Below are 14,139 nucleotides of genomic sequence, written 5' to 3' on the forward strand. Positions count from 1 at the left end.
TAAGATGCATAATGACACAACAGAAAGCAGATGCCATCACCGTGCGTGGTGTCAATGGGCTCGGCGGCAGCCATAAAAGGCGGCCCGTAAGGCGTTTTAACGGTGACTGCCTGCCACAGCCACGCGCACACAACTAGCTGGCGATTTTGTTCTTTAGGACAAGTCACCATGCAGGCAGAATCTTTGCTGGTAACCTCTGGGCGGAATACGGCATTGCGCTAGCAAGGGGTCACCGCCGGTTGCGTGGTGTGGGTGTGGGTGTGGCCAGGCAGCCATCACGATTGTTGCATGGTGGCGTAGGGTCAAAGGTCGAAAAAGGGCAATAGACTTGGGTATTGAATGAGCTGATGACATGGTTCTGTGGAGTGCCTTTGCTGATGCTGGAAAATCAGTAAGTTGCAGCTTTTGTTAGGGTAGTAGACGAAACTCAACCGTTTACTGTTGGAAGCAAACGTGCAAAGTAAGATAAGAGTAAAAGAAGCTATGCTACACCAAGCTGGACCCCGCAAAGTTGAGTTTATTGAAAGCTTCCGATTCCAAGCTTGTCCCATTTTGCTAGTTGCAGATCCCGCCCCAAATCGTGCTTTGCTTTCGTCATACTTCAGCTCGCCCTGGCTGGAAGCTCCTCTAGCACGTTTCTTGGCTTGCAAAGCTTGTTCCGCTGCGGCCTTCCCCTCGCATCCGCCGCCCATACCCTCCTCTCCTCTTCTTTTGCCTTTGCCATTGCACGAACTGCCTCGAATCAACTTCTGTGACGCCAATTTTCCCTCTTCCCATCGTCGCGACAAGCTTGGCCCGATTCATAGCTCCCGTGGAAAAATCGCCGACTCGCTCGCCATGGCTTCCCGCCGCGACCTGCTCCACGAGGAGGAGCGCGCATGTACGTTGCCGCCTCACCGACAGCTCGGCTTCCTCGCATCATTTTGGACATCAATGTAGAACTAATTTCGGCTGTTTATTTCTCGCACAGTGGTGCCCCCCCATGTCAGGGAGCGACTCACTTCCGCCATACCGGCTACCGACGTGACCAAAGTCTGTCTCCGTCTGCGGCATCTTGTCCAAGAATGCATCCCTTGCGAGATGGAAGAGGCGCGGGTGACGACGCCCCATAGCAAAATCATCACCAAGAAAGTGCTTCAGGCCGCCAAAGAAGCCGGCGGCGAGTCTCATAAATCCTGTGTTGTGCGTAATCAACGGCGCGCGCGCCATAGTCCACCCCGCCATCACTCACTTTTACTCACTCAACTCGTCCAGGTCTATTCACTACTCGTCAACCAGAGATGGTTTCGCCGCGAGGCGGTCGCCGAATTATGGGATGCCGGCCTGCACAATCTGCGAGCAGAGGCTTGTGGCGTCATTGCCAAGGCATTGTAGGATTTCGCCGCCGTCGCAGCAGTCTTTCCGCTGCTAACGAATTCATGTCTTAGAATTGAGTCCGAGGACGACACCCACTACCTCCTGCATGTAGTGTTACTCCGACGATACTCGTTCATCGTAGACGGCAGACCCACGACACCCGTCAATGTCATTGAAAAGGCTGTCGATTTGCACTCTGTGCGCGTCATTGGCTCATCTGGCTACCAGAAATGCATAGACTACCTCTGGCGGGGATGGCTGGTGCAGGATGAAAACGACGCGGCCGTTTTTGTCGACTACAAGAACAAGGATAATCCCAACTTTTTCGTCCACATGGACCCCGATCGCATGCGAGCACCGCGGTACCAGAATGCCGCGCAGCTCCTTTTCTCGCTCATCTATCTCGCATTGTACACGGCTGCCATTAACTCGGTCAATGCCGGCGGCGGATTCGATGGTGCAGAAGTAGCTTTGTACATATTCACATTGGGCTTCATTTGCGACGAATTGCTCAAATTTTACAAGGCCGGATACCAAATCCTCGGTTTCTGGAACGCCTTTAACGGGTTGCTCTATTCATTCATTACTGTCTCCTTCATCTTCAAAATCATCGGACTCATGCACGACCTCGATTCAGGTTACAGGAAAACCTACACTCAGCTTAGCTACAACCTGTTGGCCTTTATTGCGCCCATGTTTTGGTCTCGGCTCATGCTCTACCTCGACAGCTTTCGATTTTTTGGTGCCATGCTGGTTGTCCTCAAGGTTATGATGAAAGAGTCCATGATCTTCTTTGCCCTGCTCGTCATCATAATTCTTGGGTTCCTTCAGGCATTCATTGGTCTTGACATCACGGAGAATAATCTCGTTGATGACGTGCCTTTTATTGTCGAATCGATGCTCAAGGCAATTATGCAAAGTCCGGAATTCGATGGTTTCGAATCATTTGCTCACCCATGGGGCGTCATACTCTACTACTGCTTCACATTTGTTGTCATGGTTCGTTGCCATCTAACAACCACCATCGCCCGCGCGCTAACACCAGACAGATTATCCTCCTCAACATTCTCATTGCACTGTACAACTCGGCCTACGAAGATATTTACGAAAACGCCGACGACGAGTTTCTGGCACTCTTTGCCCAGAAGACGATGCAATTTGTTCGGGCCCCTGACGAGAACGTATACATTGCTCCTCTCAACCTGATTGAGATTATCGTCTCAGCCTTGACCGAGTGGTGGCTGCCAAAGCACGCCTACGAAACACTTAATGACTGGATCATGGCATTCCTCTACTCCCCTTTACTAGTGGTGGCGGCATATTTGGAGACAAAAACGGCTCACAAGATTCGTCAGAATCGCGCTAGGGGCGAGGAAGATGAAGATGTGGTCCACGAATGGGAACAACTGGCGCACGAGGTTGACTTTGAAGCCGAGGGATGGATCAAGACTTGCGATTCTGTGCGACCAAATGTCGAGGACGACGCGGCAGTACTCGAAGTGAGGAAGCTTCGGTCAGAGGTGGAGGAGCTCAAGACGATGATTACCAAACTAGTAGAGGAACGACAAACATAATTTGGGTGTCATTATAGCCGGTCAGTGGTAACCGACGACGGCTTTCTCTGTGTTCAATTTAATTATATCTCAGTCTCTCGAATCACCTGCCCAATTTCTTGTCTGCCCATCATAAAAGGTGCACGCACGCCCTCAATCCGTACTGTCAGCCGGAGGGAAGAATCTTCTGCAAAAGCAAAATTCATTAGCATACATCCAGCAGCAAATGTTTGCAACACACTCACGGAATAGTCGCATTATAGGCATCGACATCTTTTTGTAAAAACGTGACAAACACGACCTTTTCAAGCGGGCCGTCGTGCTCATCTAGGTACTCTCTGATCGTTCTGCACGCCACCACAGCAGCGTCAACACTGGGATAGCCGTAGACGCCCGTGCTGATGCCGCTAAACGCCACCGACCTGAGGCCCTTTTGCGCCGCGAGCTCGAGGCTGGATCGGTAGCAGCTGCGGAGCAGCGGCTCACTGACGCTCTTGCCGCTGTAGACGGGCCCGACGGTGTGGATGACGTGTGCAGCGGGCAGGCGGTAGCCCTTTGTGATGCGCGACTCGCCTGTTGGGCAGCCGCCCAGGGTGTGGCACTCGTCGAGGAGCCCCGGGCCGGCGGCGGCGTGGATGGCGCCGTCGACACCGCCGCCGCCGAGCAGCGACTTGTTGGCCGCGTTGACAATGGCGTCGACCTGCAGCTTGGTGATGTCGCCACGGATGAGTGCAGCGCGCTGGTTGGCCGACGCGGAGGGCGAGGCGTCGGGTGTCTTGGAGCCGCCGGCGAGCTTGGAGTCGCGGTAGAGTGAGGCGAGCGAGGGGATCTGCTCGAGAGAGACGACGGAGGCGGCCATTCTGAGAGCCCTAGTCGGTATCATTCGATGTAGTATATGCAGTACTGATTGTGCTGCTCAGCGTTGAAAGTCTGGAAGATGATGGGATGATGGGATGAGGCGTGCCGTCTGCTGGGAGGCGTTTGGCCTTGTAGGAACAACACAGCGCCCAACAGTTGGAGGTGTAGGTCCCTTTCCGGAAAGCGAACTGCGCTTGAGGGGTGGGTTTTAGGAAAGGGAGATCGGGATTTAAAGTCGGTCAAGATACCCGTTCTGTTAATGTGCAGGTCGTGCTTGGCAGTCGTAATGACAATGCTGAAGTGCTACCGACAAGTTCGCTATTGAGCCCCAGCCCCGCATCCATCACTGTAGCTCCACCACCTTCCCAGAAAGGTGTACAGAATGTGTGTATAATGAAGATAAGATGAGAGCTGGGAATATGAGAATTAACACAAGAAATGTGACTTCTTGATATGCTGAAATGGGTTGCAAGCTGTGGGTGGTAAGAATTGGTGTTTTAGTGCACAGCTCAAATCTCGACCCTTTTGTCTATTATTATCATTGTAGCAGAAATTAAGCGGCAAGAATGCGCTTCAACTATCAAAGCATTCTTGGGTATATGGTATTATCTCTCTGTATGAATTAGCCGCAGGGTGTAGAAGTGGTTTCTCCCGTTTCTTTCAAATCCAAGGGCGGATTTGATCACTAAATGACTATACATCCGCCAAAGAAAAACATTCCGGCACCTGAATGTGGGTTTTGCGCGGCAACGCAACTGAACGCGGAGCAAAGCTCTCTTTTTTGCCCAATTACGGATATAGCGCCAGACCTTGTGACCGATTAGACGGCCTATTTAATAGCCCTTATTTCCTCTGACGTTGAAGATTACTTGCAAATCAGTTCTTTGGTTCTTTGTAATCTAAAAATAATCAGCCATCTTGTTTCCGTACCATCTCGTAACTGATGTTGCGAGTACTTCTTGCTCAGCATGTAGATGGTTTAAACCCCGCTGTGTGGGCCGTTTGCACTCATTCAGACCTACACCAGGCAGGGGCGCTTGCGCAACCTCTTTCTTTCTCATCGACCTTGATCAAAGCCATCACTGGCTCGCGCCAAACACATTTCATCTCTTCAGCATGCCAGGCGATAGAGTAGTCCCAGAAGCTATGGACGCTGTACCAATTGCGCGGCTCGAAGAGCTGCTCGTGCACCTCGCCGAGCTTCGCGACCCCCAGACGCCCATTAACGCCCGGCTCTTTGACGAGGTCGAGCTACAACTTAACGGTGAGCATGCACATCCCCCCATACGCAATGTAACCCTGCTTCGATCATGCTGACCATGTTCTTTTCCTCGCAGACGCAAACATCCCCCCGCTGCTGGACACCGTGCTGCTCCCTCTCACGCAGCTCCTCCGCAGCACCAGCACTTCCTCCCGGGACCCTGAGCCCCTGCTCTCCATGACGGCCAAGCTGCTCGGGCCCCTCACTTTTAGCCGCGTCCTCACCCTCGCGGACTCAACATCTATCCTCACCGCGCTGCGCTCGCCCCTGCCTAGCGCGAACCTGCTCGCGCTCACCATGCTGCACAAGGCGGCGCGCGGGCCCGACGACGCCGCGCTGCTCAGCACTCTCCCGGAGCTCGTTGCCGCGCTACTCACCTGCTGGCTGGATACGGAGAGTGCCGCAGTCACGGAGCGCGCCGCCAGAGTCCTGGGCGACCTGCTCAGGACGGACTGCGTTGTCGTCGAGGACGTTGCAACCAATGGCGCCTTTGCCGCCTTTCCGGCCGAGATGTTTAAAAGGCGTGTGCCCGGCCACGGCCATCTCTGGAATCTCATTTTTGGTAGCGAGCAGCTCTTTGCCATTATCCCTCGATTATGCAGATTTGCCTCGCCAGACAGCGAGGATAACGACGCGGACAGCCCATCGAGAACGGAGCGCCAAATCTCCCTCGCACAGGGCCGTTTGCTGCGTATCCTCCCGCGTCTCGCAGTCTTCGACTTACGCGCGATCTCACAGACCTCGTTTCCGGAGCTCGTCCCGCTGCCACAGAATTTGGCTCGTGACACGGGCCACGGCTTGCTGCAGTGGGCGGCGCTCGCCATGATTGACTTATCGGACCTTCTTATGCACTACAACCTCATAGACTTTTTCCAAAGATTTATCAGTGTGATGAGAGTTACGAACTGCGGGCCGCCATCTACGACGAGAGTAATTCGAGCGGTCGTCAAGGCCGCCACAGCCAATGATGATCTCTTAAAAACTAGGTTGACTGGGTTTCCCGATACCTTGTTAGAGGACGAAGCGGAGCCGCTGCGAACATATATAGGGCAACTACTAGACTGAGTGCACTAATGTGTACGTGTACATGGCATTGAAATTTGCTCTTAGTATGGCGTCTCAAGTTTGCATCAAGACTCGTGAAAGCTTGCTGCAGCTATCAAGCTTGTCCCTTTGTCAACGGCGGCGGAGCTACGAGGTCGCGAGACTCAAACACTCCACACCCTCATTCAGATATAGTATAGCATGGAGGGAACAAAAAAAAACATCTGGTTTTGGGAGGGCAGCTTACTTTTAAAATGTCATTATTATAACGACAGGTCAGTCTCAGATAATGAAGAACAAAATGAGTGTAGGCTCCGAATCAATCAATATTTATTATGAATTATTTAAAAAGTTTATCAGCTTCTTCTGGTGCGTAGCTCTGGTTAAGAACACAACATCAATAATGACCAAACGGCAGGTTTTTGTTTATCCCTCCATGCATAGTACTTGATCAAAAGCGTTTTCCTTATAGCAATCCATTTTCATGATATAGTTTCTGACACAAAGTCTTTTAATTAGTCATTAAATTTGTACCTTGTTGCCTGTCTATTGAAGGACCCCCTTTGATTAGAAAAGGCCGTGGGCCGCCTGCCGTGGCAGGCTTTGAGAATGCGTGTGATGTATCTACCTGAAGCTTCTAAAAACTGCTGATATTAGTTCTATTCTAGTCCAACTTTGTTAACTGCAGTAATCTAGTACCTCTCAGAGGTCAAGTCTGAGTTGGGTTCAAGAGCGACAGAATAGGTTAATGGAGTAAATAGGCGCTGATTGACTGGCGGCTAATTGACTGGCCTATGGAAAAAGTAGTACTTATAGTATCGCATAATATTATGTCGCCTCTCAACTGCCGTTATTATAAAGCAATAGCTGTACTTGTAGCCGCAGAACTCGGTTTCTCCCTCAAGATAGCCGAGCAACTCACAGGAGGTTCTAGTAGACCGCCGTATGCTTCTGTAACAACGAATCGACGAGTTTTCATACGAATATGAAGTCGTCAGCCCATCAAATAAGAGCAAAAAAAAAAAAAGAGAAAACAAAATGGCCTTGTTAGTGACATGTCAACGTTGCTCAAACTTGCGTACTGTGCTGTAATCTCGCGACAGAAAGCTCGTACGTCGGGTGCGCATCTGGGCCAAGTCTTGCAATAACATCGTAGGGTCAAATAATTCTTACACTATAGTAAATATGCCATGTACTAAAAAACTATAGCTGAGTAGCAGAATTCTTGACTGCAAGGCTAAACAAACAGCTTGCCATAACCATTGCCCCCTCCACGCTGCGTATCCGCGATGACGGGCACCTCGTACTGGAATCCGTTGGAGGACTCGCCTGCAAAGCTTGGATAGGGCATGTCTCGCCAAATCTTCTGAATCTTGCGCGCACTCGCTAGAAATTGCCCTCGTACAGTCTCATATTGCTCGGCTACTATTTTGCCGTCACGCTTGACAAACTTGCCGTCAATCACCACATCCAAAACATCGCCGACATTTGCATGAAGCATGACAGCGGCCACAGGATCTACCCAGCCCAGCATAGAGAGCGAGTCTCGCGCATTCCACACCACCAGGTCGGCCTTGGCGCCGACCTCGATGACACCCAGGTCGGTTCGCCGCAGCGCCAGCCCCCCCGCCCGCGTCGCCAGCTTGAATGCCTGTTCTGCGCTCATCGGGCTCCGCCATGGCAGAGCCCAGCCCTGCAAAACATTCCAGGAAAAATGGTAGCGGACCGATTGTAGCCAGATGCGCGCCTGCGTGAGAATGTCGCTCGAGTAGGTAAAGTGTGTGTCGACGCCGAGGGCCGCCTGGTCCTGGAGAACATAGGCGTGAGGATGCGTGTGGCCATAGTGCATCTCCGACTCGGGTGTAATGGATACGAATTGGTTGGTGGACCGCAGCAGAGCAGCGCTTTGAGCAGTGATGAAGCTGCCGTGGGAGAAGACGACGGGAATGGTGCCGTTTAGCAGACTGAAGCGCGCAACGTCCTCGGGCAGATTGTCGTTGCCCCACGGGCCAGCGAGACTGTGAGTTGTCACCACAGATACGTTATACTGGCGAGCAAAGTCTGCAATCTGTTGCGCCTCCTGGATGTTGGGGTTGGGACCCCACGCGTCAAAGGCGATACCAAGCTCTGTAGTCGTACCGTCGAAGATGTTGCTCTCGGCGATTTCGCGAAAATTGGGAAACTGGTCGGCAATGGTGTAATTCAAAGACGAAATGTTGTGAAAAGCGTAGGACCAGAATACACGAGCACCACTTTCAATGGACGCATTGAGGCCGGCATATGCTGTGGCGTTTGACCAGGTGTGGTGGGCATGATCCAGCAACGTCGTCACGCCTCCGTTCATGGCTTCCCAGAGCCCCATAAGCTGGCCGAGATAGACATCTTCCGGCTCGAAGCTAGAAGCGGCAGCAAATTCGCCGTATCGAGAAAAATACTCGAGAAGGGTGGTGTTGGAGCCAATCGTTTTGAAGGCCGTCTGCCACCCGTGACGATGCGTATCAATGAAACCAGGCGTGATGATTTGATCAGTGATATTGACCTCGACCGTCTGAGCTGGGAGATTTCCTGGCCGAGCTTCTTTACTGATGGCGGCAATACGATCGTCCGTCACAAGGACGGAGCCGTTTCTAATGACACTTAGGGACTCGTCGGTGCTGTTGAAGGCAATGATGGTGCCGCCCCAGAACAAGGTCGACGTTGCCTGGGCAAGTGCAATGCCCAAGGCCAAAAGTAAAACAGAGTGCTGCATAGGTGCGGTAACTAGGTAATGAGGCTCAATCTGCGCGTATTGATAAAAGTTGTATTCGTCGAGAGCAGAAGCACTTGGCCAACTCTGTGACCGCCATCTCCTTTATACATGCTCGAGGTTTTTTCTAGGAACTATTGTTCATTGGGCCCGTTCGTTTGTGTAACTTACAAATCCAGGCCCGTGACTTACAAATCTATATTGCTTATTACATCGTCCGTACTTGCCAAAACTCCCGGCAAGCCGCCCACGATGGAAGCTGGGGTAGGTGGATATTACCGCTGCGTAAGCGGGAACTAGTAATAACCTCGCGCGCGGTCTAAATAGACATTTCCTATAACCGTCTGGGGAAAAAGTGGTCTGCTCTCGTATGGTATTGGCAAATGACTTTTTTCCTGGTGGAGGTGATGCCTGCATTGCCACCCGGAACGAACCCTGCATGCCCTGCTCGGGCTCACCGTGGTCCGTGCGACCTTCGTCGGGTTTCTTTCGTATTTCTCTTTCCTTGGCCGCGAGGCGAGCCTACCGCGATCGCGCGGGTCATTGTGCTGAACTATTGGCAAACCTTATACAAAGCTAGTTGTGACTGAAGTAGCTCGGCCCGGATTGGCCTCTATTAGCACTGCGCGTTTGAGACGCTATCCGTCCATAACAGTGCTGCTATGCAATACGAACACCAAGATTCATCTTGGTAGCATTCATGAGTGGAAGATACACGGTGAGTTTGTTCTCGTAACATCACTTTTAGAATTGCGGGGGAGTTGCTACAAATCTGAGATCTTACACCACTTACCTCGAATGCAGTGCTGCAGTTGCTGCTCCTGTACAGTCTCGGATCACAGCGTACAGAACACCGACAATTCACGCATTACCAAGCAATCGCTTCACAATAGCGTTGCCAAGCTCCTCAATACTCCGCACCATCTCGATGCCATATTTCTGGCACACAATCTGCACGTTGCCTCGCTTCCAGTAGCCCTCGGGACACAGCACAATCATTTTGCCTGGTGTTCTTGCACTCATACCAAACTCGAGCAGACTGATGGGCGCCTGCGTGGCCGGGTGAAAGTAGACAATCACCGTGTCGGCCTTTTCCTGCTTGTCGAGCTCCCACTCCACCTGCTCGCGGTAGGGCGCAAAGTCGACGTCTTCCCGCCACGTGCTGTCCCAGTCTGCACGGTATGGATTGTAGATTGTGATGGGATGCGCGGAGAGCAGGGCAGCGAGCGTATCCCGCCAGTCTGTCGAATCGACTTTGCTCGTGGTGCCGGCAAAAAAGACGGACTGCGCGCCTCGAGGTGGTTCTTGCGAGGGCGCGTATATGACTTGGCTCCGACTTTGAGGCATGTTGGAAAATGAGAAGATATGTCTTGCTATTCGCTGTGTAGGTAGGGCAGAAAAGATAGCGTAGAGGATCGCGATCCTCGGCATCCTGGGTTCGGAGCATTACGAGGTCAGGTTTCACCAACCCTTTTAGAGGAGGGGGGAACAAATCAACTCACGTGACCAGAGAGCTGCTTCCAGGTTATAGAATCACGAGAAAGCTCCCTTTATCAGCCGTAAGTTTCTTTATAAGTGACTGAGGGTTGAGCCGGTACATCTTTTCGCGACTTACCGTCTTAACGAGACTGTAGATGCTTTTTAGACCCCTGTTATTAGTGGCGGATCACTGAATGCCGATCCGCAAAGAAAGTTTCATCCATTGCCCCTTTATTTAGCGGGGATAACAGTGCGAGAAGCCTTTTCCAGCAATGCTAAAGCAGTGCAAGAGGCTCCTTCAAGGACTCACCTTCGTTCGAGCCTCGGAAACTTGCATCTCAAGGTCCTCCGACTCCTCGACTCGACCTTGCTTCATATACGTCGCTGCCAGGTGTTCCATGCTAGCCAGCGAATGGTGGTGCCCCATTCCTAGCACTCTGACCCGGTGCCGCGAGTACCTCTTCTTACAAAGCGCCAAGGATCCTCGCCCGGTACCGGCGGCATTTGGTCGATTTAGACGCGACATCGGCGCCGTAGTTTCCGGCCGACTTGTCAAAACCGACCGCAGCAAAATGCAAGCCATGGCAATTTACAAAGCTCTCTACAATGAAAAATTACTTTTCATAACAATCGCAAGTTCTGCGGCAGCAAAAGCAGATAGGTAGTGTGTTGTATTGTTTCCTATTCAAAGGCGTCCAGGTTCACTGGCCATAGTTCTCTGCTACATGAACCGATAGCAACACTCCTTCCCTATTGCTCCTAAAGATGATGCTTTTGCGCGATGCATCCTCAGTAATCGCATGTTTCTCTCCGAGTCTGGTTTCCTAGTATATCCCATGAGCCCACTTGCACTCTTCGGAGCTGTTGAATCGAAGGTTGCCCTTCTGTGTACCGAAGCCCAAGGTGCACCAAGTGTCCGTGCCACAAGTCCTTTCATCCTTACTGTCCATACAGTCCTGTTTCCGCCACTGGTAACTAGGCGTAGTAAACAGCGTCTCGTGGCCCCGGACGCAATCATCCCACGTCATGAATGGGGACTTGAGGCCCTCTTCAAGGGTTTTATCCTCGTGCGCTTTGCAGAACCGGTAGGTGCCGCAGAACTTTTCCGTGATGTTGTCGTCGATGCACTTGTTGCGCTCGGCCTCATCTTCAGGTGCAGAAATCCAAGGTAAGTCTGGAAAGGGACCGCGCCGGCTCCCATGGACCTGGAGGCACTCCTTGTAGCTCTCAAACAAGGCATTTTCGGGAATCGTTGTCTGGCCGGAGTCATATATTTTGCAGGCGTCCTTGCCACCTCCTGCTCCGACGTTAAACGTCACAGTCTCTGACAAATCCCAATCCGACTCAACATTAGCGTCGCCAAAGAGCCTGAGGGCGCGCACAGCAAGCTTATATGTACCCACGGGGACATAATCGCCCGATTCCAGTTGACCATTCCATGTCTTGCGTGTGGATTTGCTATGAGAGAGTGACTCGATAGTAAAGGCCTTGAGTTTCAGATCCTTGGCCTTTAAACGCTCAGCAAGCCACTTGCGTGGCGACACCGGCACAGCCTCGGCTCGTGCAAGACGAGTTCCAAGGCGAGGTTTGATGCCCATGGGCAATTCAAGGTCCAATGAGCCACCATCATTAATTGAATAGCTAAAATAGTGGCCATCAGAGAGCCTGGACTCATACGCAGAATCGGGGCCAAACGTTTGAGTACTAAGTGCAGCCCCATCTGGTTTAAGAACTTGGTGCTCCTTTAACGACCCGGAGAGACCCAGATACGGAACAGTCAGCAAACCGCTACTGGAGCTGCTGTTCGCGCTGCTAGAGCTGCTGATAGAAATCCAACCCGACCAGACTGGCAGGCGGCTAGGATCAAGGCCCTCGGGATCTGCGGCCGATATGTCAACAAAGGCCGATTGGTCGGGGCCAAGAACGAGAACGCGCTGGCTGAGCTTGATATCGGCTGCATTCTTCTCCGGAGGGCTTTGTTTTAGATCATTGGAACCATATTGCAAGGTATAAAGCGTTTCCGCTGCGACAGTATCGATATGGTAGGTGACGTTAGACTTGGCAGTGTTGGTGATGCGGAGCCGAAGAGACTGCGCGCGATGGAGAGTGTCGTTAAAGGCGAGTCCGGCAGGCTCGACGAGCGTCGTGGCGTGAGCGGCGTCCCAGGCCCTGACCAAGCCGCCGCCCTGCTGCGCAACGGAGAAGGGCGCTCCCTGGGGTACAGCCGTGGACATGAGCAGGCTGTTAAGGAGCGCAGGATCGAACGAGCCGCGTACCTCGGCCATGAGAGCCATGATGCCGCCGACCAGGGGGCCGGAAAACGAAGTCCCCGACACATTCTCGTACTCGCCGCGGATGTTAACAGTCGGAACGTCGTCGCCCGGCGCGCCGACGCTGGGCTTGATGCTCAGGTCCCAGTTGGGGCCGTACGTCGAAAATTTGGCCATGGGGGCGTCCCTGACAGGCCCGTCTATCGCGCCGGGAGCCCGCGCGAACGCGTTGACGGAGGTGACGCCCTTTCCGCTGGACGGTGTTAATGCGGAGAAGAGACCCGCGTCCTTGAAGTTGCCGACGCCGACGATGCACGGGACGCCGTCGTCGACGATGCGCGCGACGGCGGCCGCGACGGGGTGCGAGTCCCAGCTGGAGCCCTGCCAGCCCGCTGAGGAGATGATGATCTGCGCGCCGTCCTTGTACGCCTGTAGCCAGCCGGCCATGAGGTCCTCGGGCTTTAATCTAGCGTTGCAGTCCATCACGCGGTAGGCGGCGAGCGTGGCATTGGGCGCCGCGCCGACAAAGTTGGCGTCGTTGCCGGCGAGGACGCCCGCCACAGCGGTGCCGTGGCCGTGGCAGTCCATGGGGTCGTCCTTGTTGCCGTCCTTGGAGAAGTTGTCGCCCGCAACGACGCGGCAATTGTCGCCGCCGAAGCAGCCGCCAAAGGCTGGATGTGTATAGTTGAGCTGGATAACCGTGTCAGCCAGGAAATCTCGTTTTCTCATTTTCTTCTCTCTCTGTCATATGCAGAGGAAAGACTTACACCAGTATCGACAATGCCAATCTTGATACCGCTGCCTGTAAATCCAGCCGCATGCAGCTTATCTATCTGCGTCATGATGTGGTTCCACGACGAAGAAGTGTCACGGCGCTGAGGCCCGGACCGCTGTCCCGGCGACTGTACCGGCTGCAGCTCTACCTGTTGCTTCTCCGCCTCGATGGGCCACACCTTTGTGACGCCTGGCATGTTTTCCATCTGATTGGTGGTCAGCGTGGAGTTGTGCAGGCGCACCGACACGCCGTAGAAGACCTTGGAGTCGAACTGGCGGCCAATCTCGCCGCCCTGCGCCTCGACGGCCTTGACGATCGGATCCAGATTTTGACTGCTCTGGCATTCGAGGATGAAAGCGCTTGTGGCTACATTGGCGGGAGCGCCCTGGGCGTCCAAGGCTGTTGTCCCGGTAGACGAAGCTACAGCCGCGGCAAGCCCAGCTAGGGCCAAAGTCGACGGGAGAATCATCCTGTGAAAAATGTCTTGTCTACCCACTTGAATGTAAACGGATCCGGTGAACCGAAGCGAAGGCGTGTTCTGAGCTTGTGTTTTCTGGCAGCCTAGTTGTGCCTTTATATGCCGGTATTGCGCAACCAACCGCTTGTTGGCTCAATTCTGAATTGCTACGCCAGGCCAATCACGAAACTAGGTAAGGACCTATATTACAACGTTCATTATATCTAATAAACCGGTGGCAATCGCGCGGCCATGTACAAAGATGACGCCAGCCTGTTCTCGTGGAGTCCGAAGCTAACTAGATTGCTATGGCACTGTCGGTCTACGTAAGCTCTATCTA

The 14,139-nt window shown here is 53.0% G+C and overlaps 6 protein-coding genes across 6 annotated transcripts; 2 read left to right on the plus strand and 4 right to left on the minus strand.

Annotated features, from left to right (window-relative positions):
- Positions 1–837: 837 nt before the first annotated feature.
- BBA_06287 (potassium ion channel Yvc1) lies at positions 838–2,930 on the plus strand (the record flags this gene model as incomplete). Its single annotated transcript, XM_008601384.1, has 5 exons — positions 838–880; positions 971–1,182; positions 1,255–1,370; positions 1,428–2,355; positions 2,406–2,930. 5 exons carry the CDS (start codon positions 838–840, stop codon positions 2,928–2,930), a joined length of 1,824 nt encoding a protein of 607 aa, XP_008599606.1.
- A 132-nt stretch (positions 2,931–3,062) lies between these two features.
- BBA_06288 (macro domain-containing protein) lies at positions 3,063–3,768 on the minus strand (the record flags this gene model as incomplete). Its single annotated transcript, XM_008601385.1, has 2 exons — positions 3,063–3,096; positions 3,155–3,768. 2 exons carry the CDS (start codon positions 3,766–3,768, stop codon positions 3,063–3,065), a joined length of 648 nt encoding a protein of 215 aa, XP_008599607.1.
- Positions 3,769–4,883: 1,115 nt separating this feature from the next.
- Positions 4,884–6,093, plus strand: BBA_06289 (uncharacterized protein; the record flags this gene model as incomplete). The annotated part of the gene is made up of 2 exons (XM_008601386.1): positions 4,884–5,031; positions 5,105–6,093. The coding sequence occupies 2 exons, from the start codon at positions 4,884–4,886 to the stop codon at positions 6,091–6,093; spliced, it is 1,137 nt and encodes a 378-aa protein (XP_008599608.1).
- Positions 6,094–7,309: 1,216 nt separating this feature from the next.
- Positions 7,310–8,821, minus strand: BBA_06290 (amidohydrolase-like protein; the record flags this gene model as incomplete). Its single annotated transcript, XM_008601387.1, has 1 exon — positions 7,310–8,821. One exon carries the CDS (start codon positions 8,819–8,821, stop codon positions 7,310–7,312), a length of 1,512 nt encoding a protein of 503 aa, XP_008599609.1.
- Positions 8,822–9,679: 858 nt separating this feature from the next.
- On the minus strand, positions 9,680–10,165 carry BBA_06291 (uncharacterized protein; the record flags this gene model as incomplete). Its single annotated transcript, XM_008601388.1, has 1 exon — positions 9,680–10,165. One exon carries the CDS (start codon positions 10,163–10,165, stop codon positions 9,680–9,682), a length of 486 nt encoding a protein of 161 aa, XP_008599610.1.
- Positions 10,166–11,121: 956 nt separating this feature from the next.
- BBA_06292 (subtilase-like protein) lies at positions 11,122–13,811 on the minus strand (the record flags this gene model as incomplete). Its single annotated transcript, XM_008601389.1, has 2 exons — positions 11,122–13,257; positions 13,335–13,811. The coding sequence occupies 2 exons, from the start codon at positions 13,809–13,811 to the stop codon at positions 11,122–11,124; spliced, it is 2,613 nt and encodes an 870-aa protein (XP_008599611.1).
- Positions 13,812–14,139: the final 328 nt, after the last annotated feature.

This window comes from Beauveria bassiana, assembly GCF_000280675.1.
Source record: "Beauveria bassiana ARSEF 2860 unplaced genomic scaffold BBA_S00018, whole genome shotgun sequence".
Taxonomy (NCBI): Eukaryota; Fungi; Ascomycota; class Sordariomycetes; order Hypocreales; family Cordycipitaceae; genus Beauveria; species Beauveria bassiana.